At 39.9% G+C, this 14,322-nt stretch overlaps 1 protein-coding gene across 1 annotated transcript; it reads left to right on the top strand.

Moving 5' to 3' along the window:
- Positions 1-3,567: 3,567 nt before the first annotated feature.
- Positions 3,568-4,590, top strand: LOC135701293 (uncharacterized). The gene has a single exon (XM_065222032.1). It carries the CDS (start codon positions 3,568-3,570, stop codon positions 4,588-4,590), a length of 1,023 nt encoding a protein of 340 aa, XP_065078104.1.
- The last annotated feature ends 9,732 nt before the right edge of the window (positions 4,591-14,322 follow it).

Genomic DNA, 14,322 nt, shown 5'->3' with positions numbered 1-14,322 from the left:
ATTCTCCTACTGTTCTCATGTAATAGCGAGTGTGACGTCAACACGCCACACGCCACAAAACTAAAGAAAAACTCCGATGGAATCAACTTTTTTCTCTATTCGATAGGCCGAATTGCAGCGCTATTGTATTTCAATCCGGGAGGCCAAATTTCGTACCCGTAGGCCGAGTTTACTGTCAAGAAGGGGTGTTACATTTTCAACAATATCTCAATAATTTTTTACTCTTCATCAAATCTAGGTGAATACATTTATTAGCATTAATTTATGGTGGTCCTTAAGAGAACCGTTTTTGACGTAGGACTACGTCTTTAGTTTCTATATGGGGGTACACTTTGTGAATACCGAAAATGGAACATGTAACAAAATTATGAAAGATTTTTAACGTAAATAACTCAGCTATTCCTTGGCCAATTTAAAAAATGTTATCACCAATCGATCAGAAATATTTTTACGCATTTGAAAATTTATCATTTTTCAAAATGTCACTATTGAAAATTGAACGAATATGCAACTGTTGCTATGATAGATAAAATTATCACCGATTGTTTGATATGAATGTTTGAACCCATTATTCTCAAAAAACAAAAGAGTGAATTCAATTGCGTTTGAATGGCGTTTCAATGCGTTAGGCCGAGTTAAGAATCCGAAGGCCTAGTTTGGGGTCAAGAAGCAGTGTTAGATTTTTTACAATATCTCAATAATGTGTTACTCTTTATCAAATCTTACGATACGTACGGAAAGTTCAATAAATTTGGAAGGTATCTGCAGTGAGAACATTCCATTTTGTGAAAAAAATTCATTCTATAAATAGAGGTAAAGGGCGGGTTGTGCTTACTAGGCCCAAAATAAGATCTAAGCCGTATTAAGGCTGGAAATTATCAAACCAACATATTCGCTTCGTGTTAATCTCGGAACCGTTCTCTAATTGATTCTATCATTCATCAGAAACGGCTATGTGTTAAAACTTTAATTTGGACTGTTTGGGGAATGGTTTGAAATAAATTCATACATTTTAACTTAGGATTATTTTACATGAAATTGGTACAAATAAGTAACGTTTTGGAACTAAATCGTTTTATTTGGTATATCAATGGTTTGTTATAAATTATAATTTCAGAACAGATTAATATTTTTCTTATCCTTACTTACTGGTAAAAGTGAGAAATTCATTTTGATTTCACATAAAGTCTTCGGTTGCTATCAGGATACTCGCTCAACTCCCTCACCAGTCCATCATAACTCATCTTTACCTATGTAAATTTATCAAAACGCGGTTCGATACGACCACCAGTGGCAATTGCAACTAGTTCAACTTCGAGCTCACCAGCACAACGAATTGCTGGTAGTTATGCTTCATTGTCCTCTGGCAAATAACCAGCGTAGTCCTAGCATCCTTGGCCTGCTTAATGTCAAGAATTTCATAATCATGCAGCTTGCGATAGTTCATAGCCGAATTGACATTCAACATACGCTTTTATTTTGGCAGTTCAGTTTGAAATCTAAAGGGTGATACGGTCAAAATTTGGTCAAGGGTAAACACGTGGAAGGTGGACAAGGTGGCTGTACAAAATCTGATGGCAGGGGTCAAGCGTAAGGCCTGGCAATTCGGATTTGGAAAAGCGGAAGCCTAACTGAATATTTTTCCTGAATTTTATACTAATTGAACTTGAAAAAGAAATTTAATTTGATTTTTTAAATAAACGATTTCACCGATTTACGTTTATTTAAAAAATCAAATTAAATTTCTTTTTCAAGTTCAATTAGTATAAAATTCAGGAAAAATATTCAGTTAGGCTTCCGCTTTTCCAAATCCGAATGGCCAGGCCTTACGCTTGACCCCTGCCATCAGATTTTGTACAGCCACCTTGTTCACCTTCTTCGCCGCAGAAAGCCAGTTTGCCTTGAACTGCTGCTCGCCCTTAGCAGTTTTTTTGGTCTTCTTTAGGTTCCGCTTGACAATAGCCCAGTATTTCTCAATTGGGCGGAGCTCTGGCGTGTTGGGAGGGTTCTTGTCCTTGGGAACCACCTGCACGTTGTTGGCGGCGTACCACTCCATGGCCTTTTTACCGTAATGGCAAGATGCCAAATCCGGCCAAAACAGTACGGAACAACCGTGTTTCTTCAGGAAAGGCAGCAGACGTTTATTCAAACACTCTTTCACGTAAATTTCTTGGTTGACAGTCCCGGAAGCTATGAAAATGCTGCTTTTCAAGCCACAGGTACAGATGGCTTGCCAGATATTTCTTTGCGAACTTTGACAGTTTCATGTGCTTGAAAACATCTGCTACCTTTCCCCTTCCTTTTGCCGTATAAAACTCCTGTCCCGGAAGCTGCTTGTAGTCGGCTTTGACGTAGGTTTCGTCGTCCATTACCACGCAGTCAAACTTCGTCAGCATCGTCGTGTACAGCCTCCGGGATCGCGCTTTGGCCGTCGTATTTTGTTTATCATCGCGATTTGGAGTCACTACCTTCTTGTAAGTCGATAGTCCGGCTCGTTTTTTGGCTCGATGCACGGTTGTAGACGATACACCCAGCTTATTTGCGCCATCTCGGAGAGAGAGGTTAGGGTTTCGCTTGAAACTACCGGCAACTCTCTTTGTCGTCTCAGCGGCTTCCGGTTTTCGATTTCCCCCCGATCCAGACTTTCTGGCTGTCGACAAACGTTCCCCAAATACTTTAATTACATTTGTAACGGTTGATTTGGCAACTTTTAGCGATTTTGCCAACTTTGCGTGCGAGTAGCTCGGATTTTCGCGATGCGCGAGCAAAATTTTGATACGCTGCTCTTCTTGCTTGGACGGCATTTTGACAACTGAAGAGTGAATTCCAAAATCAAAATAGGAGCAACATTCTACACACACACACACCTTCAAAATGAGGGGTGTTCAGGTTTTTTAAATGCAAAATTGAAAGAAACACGTCAAGTTGATATTGACCAAATTTTGACCGTATCACCCTTTAGTTACGAGTTCGGACGACAACGGCACCATTAACCTCCAGCTAAGCAATATAATTCAAAAGTTTGATATCGTACTAATCAGCCAGTTCGAAATCATAAATAATTCGCTATCCCTGCTCCAACTGGTTCGCTGAAAGTAAAATGTTTTTGATGAACTATTTCATAACTAGAATTAAAATACTTACTTATAATCATTTAATTTCACTACTTCATTTAATTTAAAACATACTAGCATTAAAATGCTTTAAAACGTGATTAAAAGTAATACATTGACGGAATATACAACAACAAATAACTACATTAGTAAGCGGTCACTACGATTAAAAAATCCAAATCTTAAAATACTTAAAAATACTTAAGAATACTTATCAGATACTTTGAAATACTTAATTGATACTAGAGCTATAGTTTAGAGTGGGATGCCCCTAGGGAATTGATGTATTTAAGTGTGTTTGCTTCAAAACATTCAAAATTTCTTGCAGAAATATGATTTATATGCGTTAGTTTAGTTTTCTCGTTACTGAGAATTATATGTGAATATGTATGTAACGAATCAGAATTTTTTCACATTTAGAGGGAAGTTCTATAGGCAAACGTTTGGTCTTAGTATGGGTAGCAAACTTTCACCCCTTCTGGCGAACGTCTTCATGAGCGACTTTGAGGTAGATGCTGAAAAGCAAAAGTTTTTCCCTCGAGTCTGGCGGCGCTATGTTGATGATATCTTCGCACCGGTGAAGGAACGCTACCTAGAGCAGACACTGAACATGCTGAACTCCCGCCACAGCTCAATTAAGTTCACAGTAGAAAGAGAAGTGGATGGAAAATTGCCCTTTCTAGATTTGATGGTCACCAGAAAGGAGGACGACACGTTGAAATTCGGTATTTACCGAAAACCGACATCCACTGATCGATACATCACCTCGGACTCCAATCACTTCGGCGCTCAAAAGCAAGCCGCCTTCCACTCTATGGCACACCGTCTCTATAATGTACCTATGGAGGAAGAAGAGTTCGCTGAAGAAAAGGAACGTATCTACAAGGCAGCGGAAGTAAATGGATACGAAAAGGAGTTCACCATCAAAATTTTACAAAAACACAAACGCAAGAAACGCCTACAGAACATAACCACACTACAGCCGGAGAGGGATGAAGCTAAGAGGATTAGCCTACCATTTTATCCAAAAGTCACAAACCCAATCAAAAACACACTCAAACGTCAAGGACTACACATAGTACACAAAAGCGACAACACTCTACGCGACCTGTTGTGTAACCTTAAGGACAAGATTCCGGCGGATGAGCAGTCTGGAATTTACCGAATTCCCTGCCAGGATTGTCCCTCGGTGTACATCGGACAAACTCGTCGCAAAGTAAAAGTTCGCCTTAAAGAACACAAAAATGCTGTCGACAACAATAAATCAAACGATTCAGCTGTGGCGGCGCACACGACGGCCTCCAATCATCAAATTGATTGGAAAAGTGCGAAGCTCATCAAAAAAGTACGAAAACCCTCACACCTCAATGCATGGGAATCAATGCATATCAACAACACACAGGAACCACTGATGAATGAAGATGATCCTCCCATCACATCATCTTTGTTCAACTTGACGAAGCTGAAAATACAGTAACAACTCTCTTCTCTGGACGTCTACACAACAGCGTAGCAATCCTATTGTAACCAGTCGGACATTGTCCCGTAGATGGGCAGCATCGCGCCCGAAACCGGTCGACAGAAAGGTAATTTTTAATCCGTTTTAAATTTTGTAAGAACGATAAGTGTTGTGTCTTGTCTCGCGTCGCGTGTTATGTATGTATGTATACTGTATGAAATGGGATGTTTTTATCGAAAACCCCTTAAAAGTGACTTTTTCCTACATAAAACATTATTTGAACCTCTACTGCTACGAAGCAGCGTCCAAAACTGATCAAAACATTAGTATACACACATTTGCTGAATATTCCACCGGACTAGATTTAAAATAGGCAAGTAATTCTTGATTTTATTGGAAAAATATAGATTTTTTTCTTTTCAAATATAGATTTGATAGCAATTTGTATTTGTTTAGTATTTGTTATGCTTTATTCAGTCCGCTTTGAGAAGCATCCGATAACGGTTGTGTTTTTTTGCTTCACTGCGTGCTTTTTTTTTAGAGTCCGGGCTATCTTTGTGCTGCCGTGTAGTTTTTCGGTGCTCGCATTTGAACAGTTTTGTGTCCCGGACGCGATAATTCGATTTAGAATGATTTGTGCTGATGTTTCCCCCCCTGTTGCTTAGGTGTCTGGTGTGCTCTCTCTCCCTTTGTTGCGGTGTGACTCGACGGCGCTGATCTATTATAAGGTTTTTGCGGTGTGCATTGCTTTCGTGCACAGAGTGAAGAAAAGTGATATTTAGCTATTGTGTGGTTGGATTCGCTGGAGGAGGAATTGTTTAAAAATAACTAGAGAAAATTAAGCTTTGGGAATGCGCTCCCGGATATATTGATTTGGTGAGTACGTTCCAGTTGAAGATTGTTCTCTCTAAATAACCCTTTTTTTGAATACATTTCATTAATCAAACATTATTATATGCTGGGTTTGGGGGGGCAGCCTAAGGGTTTCAAAGGATTTGCAGACTGGACAAGGGTTCGTGGATTTGCCAGTCCCTTGTCACGTGTTGATAGACGTACATCTTGTCGTTTGTCTTCCAAAGGTCTTCAACGAAGTTGATTCACCCTGCTGCAACAAACCATCAGGCAGAACTTTACAACCAGTGAAGTATCTGCAGTCATAGGTAATCCTTGCACTGATGGTGGGTTCTATTCACATCACATCACATCAGTGTTTGTAATACTTTATTTTGTGTGATCTGCTCAATCGTGGTTTTATAAACGTACATATTGAGACAGAGTAGCAATAGGCGATCTTGGATCGAAACACAAAAGATTGATTCTTTTGGTTCGATTAATCGATTTTTTGAATCGATCTCAAACACGACAAAAATCGGCTGGATCGATCTTTTCATTCGATATTTGTTTCGATCCAACAGGAAAAATATCAGTACATTTGCATTTGCAATTTAATATTGACCTGTACCTGGAGTCTTCAGCTCACGTTCGGGCAGTTAAAATTGTGTTTGAGCAGATCTCTAGTACCGAAAGAGTATACGAAGATATGCACACACCTGTCCCCCTACCAAAACCAACCGGATGCCTGTGGGATATTCATGATGAAATGGTAGAGAAAGTGATTAATCTAAATATGTACAAACATTCACTTCTTATGACATATTTCAGAATCATCAATCCTCTGCTATGTCAGAACTGGATCACCAAGGTGGCATATCGGCAGAATTACAAAATTTCTTGCATCAGCCTGTTTTCCCACGTTCTGACGATCCTTTTCGGGAATGTGAGAAAATCCGTAGTGTATAGCCCCATGTATACCCGATTGCTCGAGAATATTTATCAAGAATGGTAACAAGTGTTCCGTCAGAGAGGCTATACTTCAACACTGGTGAAACCACTCAGAATCCATATCAGCTCAATGCAAAACGCATGGCTCAATTAGCTTTCTTGGGATCCCTTTCGGATGAGTTTTGGGATATCTGAATTAAGTACCTTCCGTACTTTCCTGCTTTTACACTCCGACCATCTTATCGTTTTGTTTCATATGATAATCTTTCGTATGATTACCTGTCAAATCACTTACCTAATGAAGTATGCTGAGCAAAAACTTCCACATGGCAAATGAAATCAAAATAGTCATTTACTATATTCTCACGTACTTAGACCATCCGGTAAAAATTTCGATCCGCGGTAAACGGTCAAGATCGTAAAGCATGGAGGTGGTAGCATCATCGTTTGGGGCTGTTTTTTGTTTGGTACATTTCAAAGTTTGAAACTCTAGAAGGTAACGTGTAGAACACATTGAACCATGGTGAAATACACTTGAAATAAATGTGATTGTGCACATCGATCAGACGTGTGGACTTTTTTTAGTGTAATCATCTCAGAGAGAAACATTAGAGTGGTGTTGCATGCTGTACCATCATCAACATTGTTGGCGGTTACTCCCGTCCTGAGTTATTACATTCAATCAAAGTGTTTGACAATTCATACGGGAAGTTTGCGATTACAGATTTACGTGTGAAGTAACAAACAATTTTGTTGAATGTACCTACAACATTTTGAATTCCACTTGCTGATACTGAATAGCAACTGTAAAGAGCATCTTCGAAAGCATATTAGGACTTCTCAAAATATACTGGATGTGTTCAAAAACCACGAAATACTCTGTACAAAATCTCATAAGAGGAGCAAATCTAAGAAAATACCAGTCTCTTAAAGAATATTTGTATGTTTGTTATTCATTGTTACCTTTAAAGAAGGGCATGTCATTCATAATCAAACAACTTTTTTATTTATTAAAAAATATTTGTTTACGTTGATTTGGCGGGAAAAATTGTCATACAACCTATTTTGAATACAGGCATTAGTCTATTAAAATTTAAATTCATAGAACAGCTTGCCGTTCCCATTCCTCACCAATGTCAATGGGTTTCAGTGCAGAGCGAAAGAGATTATCTCCATCCTTGTAGAGAATCCACTGTTTTTTGCATCATATTTAAGGATCAGCAATCAACAGCAGCCGGATTAAATTTCCTCTTCACCCTTGCAACGTGTGTGGGAGCCGAGCTGAAAAAGCCCACTCCATCAAACTGTATTCCACGTAGATGCACGATTAAACCGAATACCGTCATCCGTGACAAACCCCATCTGCCCTGGAGTCCCTGGGTGTCAGTTGGGATCAATCAAAGTCTCCCGCTAGTTTGTCACTACTGCCTATGATGGAGCGAAACTCGATCGTTCTTTAACAAGAGTCGATGATGTTTGACCCCTTGCTCCCTCCACCCTCTCTCATACATATGCGTGAAGCATTTATTAGGATGGCACTGCTGTTCAAAAGGGATTCCATGAACTCAATCCGCCCGCGTAGAAGAGTTCGTTCCCACTCATGCGAGTGGTAAGTGCCATGTTTATTGAATCTTTACATCTCGAAATTCATCGTCGTATTTCGCTCTACTCGACGGTGTGAAGTGATAGATTCCTGCAACTGGAAAACAAGCTCTATATAGCTTTACGTTCAGGGAGGACCCTTCAGAACAGGGTTTACTGACAGCAACAGTATTGAGTATTAGCCGGTTAAAAGGTGTAACTTTTATTCAAACCGACGACGCTCGCCGAGCTGCTAAATCTGTTGGTTGAGCGACGACAACACTACCACTAGCAGCAGCACCGGACCGTACGAGGAAAACCGATTGGGATTGGGTTGACATTTGAGAAGTTTCTTGCAGACGAGATAAAGTCGCACACGGTGGATGCTGTCAAGGATGCCAGCGTTGTGTGCCAGATTGCAATTTTCTGCTGCTCCGGAGGGCGCCTGGCTGAAATGAGTGGAGTTTGTAATTGACTTTTTTTGTTGTGCTGTTCGAGTTGCCCCGCTTTAATTAAGGTTTGATGGACATTTGCTGCCTGCCACCAACCAGGTACATATATTTAGGTAGGTGTATCGAATGTCAGGTGTGGCATGGCGATTGATATGCTGATGTAGTTTTTTTTTTCTGTCAATGCTACATATGCTACGCAAAAATTCTCCCTATATGACTAAAGACAAACAGGTCACATCATTTATGCCCACCTGAGAGCTCCCTCCTTTGTTTCCAGTGGAAAGTAAAATCCGGAATTTTAACAGCCACTTCCCCCTTTTCTCACTGAAATCAGTGCGCTTTCAAGCACCTTCAGTATAATAAGTCTGAAAAACAGCACTAATTTGAATAATAACCAATCTGTGTGAGTCGTTTCTTCTTTCTAAACAGACAACTCTCACTCGTCGTCGCTTTCTGTGTTATCTCGATCGCCATTCATGCTGAGCTTTTTCTTTCTCTCTCCCTGGTTTCCCATCCCGCCCGAATGAAGGTACCAACCGCTGATGCTGTGATCTTTTTTTTGTCTACGCTCCAACCTCGGAAGTCCGATCCCCCCGGGTGGTTGGACCCACCTATATATGCTAAATAGGTGAGCGAAGAGTGGAAGAGATTTTTGAGGTGAGCGCAAAATAAACAGGCTCTGCCGATGATGGTGATGATGGTCGCCGGAGAAACAGTTGCCGTTGTTACCTTCATTTCTCAGTTTAATTTTATAACCGAATAGCTACCTAGTAAACTGATAGGAATCAACAGCCGGGCGGCGGCGAGAGAAAGACCGGAGCGGAGAAAAACAGCACATCAACAATTTCACAGTGAGTGATTTCAATCTCGGCAAAAGGCAAACTAAGTGAGTGCTGTTGTTGCCCAGATTTGCCAGTTTGATTTTTAGTATTGCCGTCGGCATAGCGAAGGCCCCGGTGGAGTTCTGATTCGAGAGGGCCCCCCAATCAGGGTAACAACGCCAACCGAAGCACAGTAGTGTTTGTATAGGGGGCCTCATTGAAGAGATGTTATTTTTCATTACGATTATTTTTTCTGCCTCGCTCTACAAAAAAAAAAATATTGAAGAGCAACAACAAACCTACAACCGGTGCCGTTCGTTGGGCTGCTGCTGCCACTGCTTTCGGGGTCGTTAAGTGGAGCTGGAGTGTTTTAAGGGGACACCGGACCCTCGGTACAGAAAAATAGGCATCACAACGAAGAAAACAAAACTCTGAAACGACCGTCAAGCGGCCACTGGAGCGGCTAATCATGAAAATGTGCCGCACGCCTGGTTTGATATTTTCATTCGACGAATTCATTGGGCATTGAGCTTTTATATCTTGCTCTTGTTTGAAGGCAGAAGGGAAAGCTAAGAGATTTTTGGATTTGGTGGCAGTCGTTTGTTCTGTTTTTTAACTACCATAAACAAAATTCAGCTCGTGTGGAAATGGGAAAACAAGTTGTTCTACTTGATGGGATTTGCAAAATAAGATCTGCAAAGTTTTGTTGTTATCTTCTTAAAGTAGTGTTTCTCAATATATGGGTCACGAACCACTGCACAGTGGTCGGAGATGGCAATATTACGAATTTAATTGAATTGTGTATAATCTATTGACGGAGGCACCAGCCCCAGGCTGAAAGTCTCCATAATATAGAAAACTTAATTTAACTTATAATTGATTGAATTAATCAAAAAGTGTTTTCAGAAAAAATGTTCAAATAAATACCGCCCACAACCCTAAAGTTTCAAAAATGTTCATGGCCTTCTACCTATGAAAAAAAACTACAAGGGACAGCCCTATGGGGCTGTACGCAATGGTGACGTAGGACTACGTTGTGTTATATAATAAATGTTATTTGTTAACTGCAGCAGGAGCTTGTGTTCTGTGTAGGAATAGGAATTTGAGCGGGGTTCTCTCTGTTTATATTCTTTAATATGACTATGATTGCCTAGAAACGAACCTTTTGATATGAATTTTAGTTGGGACACGATCAGAAATTTAACTATTTTGGAAAATCTTGGTGGCCTTGAAAAGGGCCGGTAGTAGTACAGACTTAAAGCTTTTGGAAGATGTTGATGACGTGTAGGCAGCTGGATCAGCAAATCGAACCGGACAATCCCATATTCTTCGGTTCAATGATTGGGCACCCGCAAGAGTCTCGGCCCGTCTGCTGCTGGACAGGGGTTGAACTGGTGTTAGCGATAGGTTGGAAGGTGCCAGTGTCCACCCAGTGTCCACCCAGCTAAAGGTCCTCCCCTTTTCAGTTTTTCTCGTTGAACTCCTTCTCTCAACAAGTTGGTAAATCTTAGCCTTTAGCAGAAAGACGCTTAGCCCTGTTTTGGTGAATTTATGATCCTGTTTCACGTCATGGTTCTTCTCTATGCCGGTTCAGATAAATTAGTACTTTTATTTATTTTATCTACTGTGCTAAACCAAACGAGTAGAAATAAGAAGGGATGTAGGTTACACGCTCGAATAATTGAAAATTCGATAAATATTTAATCGAACAACTGGCAACCCTACAAAATAGTGTAATTTCATGTTGTTTGGTATTCATTTGAAAATGTTGAACAGCAGAATTGCAACCAGCAAGTGTAGCCCAAGTACCAAAAGTGGTGCAATGCTAGTCTTCATTGCTATGATGACGACTGAATTAAGGAGTTTAGAAGCAGAGGGATGACAGTCAACTGTCTTCATCGATTTCCTATTTTGATGACCATGGCTTCACTAACCTATTTCGCACTATTTCTGCTATGCTCTTCTATCATCCAGAGCAACAAACGTATCAATGAATGTGTTTGCCGTCGAGTTATTAACAAAACAGAAAGTCGATGAAGAGAATCGATCAAAATCACTTGCACCCCTGCTTCCAAGTTTGGTTACAAGATTACAACTCTGGAGAGCATTTTGTGTGGTCGTTGGGGGTGTGTGGTTTTGAATATGGCAATGAGTGGGCAAAATTTTATGCAATTGCATCATCCCTATTCGCACTCGCCCACAGATCGGAGGTGAACGCCACTTCGACTTTTTTTCGGCTACTTACGACTCTCTGATGACAGTGTTGGGGAAGCAGCATATACATGGACGTATTTTGTGGATATGGTAGTTATTTCGACGCTTTTAGGCAATTCATGTCAAACCACCTTTTCAATAGTTTCTTGTTGAAAATCAGCAGTCAAAAGCATTGCATCCATACGCAAAAATATTTCTGATTCATTGGTGATAAAATTATTGAAATTGGTCCAGGGTCAGCTGAGTTATTAACGTTCAAAATCTTTCATAATTTCGTTACATGTTCCTTTTCGGTTTTCACAAAGTGTACCCTCATATAAAAATGACAGACGAAGTCCTACGTGATGATGATGATGATGATGATGGTGATGATGATGATGATGATGATGATGGTCCCACCTCTTACCGCTACAAAGGTTTGAACTGGACGATTTATCTTTAAGATAATTAAATATGACAATTTAACCAGGTTTGCAAACAAAATCGAACTGGTTTCAGTTACAGATATAAATTCCCTCTAGAGTTGACAGTTGCTTCACAGCAATATTAATGTGGAAAAGCTCAGGCGTCCACCTCTTAGTTCGCCTTATTGTCCACCTAAAATATTCATAAGTTTTACAAGCAATCAAGAGTTAATGAACAATCAACAAAGCATCATATTACACTAGTAACCCCGCAATCTGATGCTATCATAATTTTCAGCAATGCCAGGAATGCTCACGAACCCCCAACATTTGCCAGAAAACTTACTACTAACTCAAGGTATCTTCCAAATAAGCTTCAAAATTGCATTATTTTTTATAAAATGTTAAATTCAGTCCTCTACTCTCTGTCCAGTTAGCTTAGGACCACCTGATATTTTACCCATATGGTGATAAATAAATATATATTTTGAGCATACCCTATTATATTATGTTTGTATTAGTGAACGCCGCATAATGAAATAGCAGTGACAGATGTACACTCCAGGATCTGTGTTTATTCTGACATAAACATGTTTTTCGGTGTCCAGTTAAGTTAGAACCACTTGCTCTTTTCGTGAGTTTGGAGTTATTTGTGGCGCTAATAATCACAATGTCGAGGGGAAAAGCACTCACCGACAAGGAAAAAGGAAAAAATGAAGCATTCCGTCAGGAAAAAGTCGGCATTAGAGAAATAGCACGCCGGCTTGGTCGATCGCATCATGTGGTGCTCAACTACTTGAGAAATCCCGAAGGATATGGTCAAATTGCGAAGAAGACTCGCCGATCGAAGCTTTCCGGACGAGACAAACGTAGGATTGTTAGAATCGCTTCGAATTCTGCAAAATCTCTGATGCAAATCAAGCAGGAGCTCAATTTGAGTGTATCCCGGGAGACTGTTCGTCAGGTTTTAGTCAAAAGTCCGTTCATTAAACGGGCTAAAAAGGCAAAAGCTCCAAATCTGACTCCATCTCACATCAAAAAACGCTTAAACTTTGCACGGAACAATATGAATCGACAGTGGGATACGGTAAGTTATCAGTCAGACTCATGATGCTGTAGTATTTAAATTTGTGAATATTGCACTATTAAAACAATTGTCTTTAACACTTTTTATTTTTGCACAGACGATCTTCAGCGACGAAAAGAAGTTTAATCTGGACGGCCCCGACGGATTTAATGGATACTGGCGCGATTTGAGGAAGGAGGAGCAATATTTCACGACCCGGAACTTTGGAGGAGGTTCATGGTGTGGCTTTTCTGCATCCGGTAAACTAGAAATCGCCTTCACGTCATTCAAGATGAATAGCAGGGATTACATCACGGTTCTGGAAACACGTCTGCTACCTTTCATGCGCAGATTTCGACGCAAAAAGTTCACATTTCAGCAGGACAACGCTGCTATTCACACGAGCAAGGAAACAAAATAATGGATGATGGACCATAAAATAGATCTGCTCGACTGGCCAGCCCGGTCCCCAGACCTAAACCCAGTAGAAAACCTCTGGGGCATTATGGTTCGCAGAATTTATGCTGAGGGACGTCAGGATGCCACTGTATATGAGTTGAAATCGGCAATATCTGAGGCATGGGGAAATATGGAGAAGGCTGTCCTCCAAAACTTGGTAATTAGCATGCCGAACCGCATGTTCCAAGTTATTAACCGGAACGGTAAGGCAACTGATTATTGACATGTCATATTCACTGTTTATGACATTAATCTGCGTTAAAAACGCAGCAACCTGATCCAAATCCGAAGTGCTTCTAATCTAAATTGACAGCAAAAATTGACAAATATGCTCTCAAAATACATATATAACTTTAAGTTTTAACTAAATGACTGCAATGTAATGTATAAATAATGAACTCAATAAAACATCAACAGTTGTTTTAAAACTTCTCAAATAACGTTTGAATTATCCCAAAACATAGGTGGTCCTAAGCTAACTTGACAGAGTGTATATCCGTAATACGCGCATGAGGCTCAAACCTTTGTAGACTACTTTTTTTTTAAATTAATCTACTATTAAATCAAATAATAAAAATCCATCGTCACCATCTAGGCGAACAGAAATAGTTTTTGCAGTGCTACAATTATTATTAAAAAAGTCGCTATGACAGCTATCCATATAAAATAATCCGTTAGCGATAACTTCGTCAAGATACATAATTTGTCAATTCATAAAAAAAATCACTGGATAACTGAAAGTTAGACAGTTTTAACGTGGGAAATGCAGTGTCTTCTAAATTCTGTAAGTGTTGCTGAACGTTTTATATGTCTAGGCATCGAATTGAAAACATTTATTCCTTTTAATATAATGAATTTTGTGAAGCACAAGTCAAGAAATGTGGTGTTCTTATTTCAACCGCGTTTCTAGTATTATATCTATGAAAGTCACTTCCTCTTTCAATTCGATCACACAAATATCGAGACAGCAA

The sequence above is a fragment of the Ochlerotatus camptorhynchus genome, unplaced genomic scaffold (assembly GCF_037179485.1).
Source record: "Ochlerotatus camptorhynchus isolate MF236.1 unplaced genomic scaffold, CSIRO-AGI_Acam_v1.1 ptg000154l, whole genome shotgun sequence".
In the NCBI taxonomy this organism is placed as follows: domain Eukaryota; kingdom Metazoa; phylum Arthropoda; class Insecta; order Diptera; family Culicidae; genus Ochlerotatus; species Ochlerotatus camptorhynchus.
This window is presented reverse-complemented; position numbering and strand designations above follow the sequence as displayed.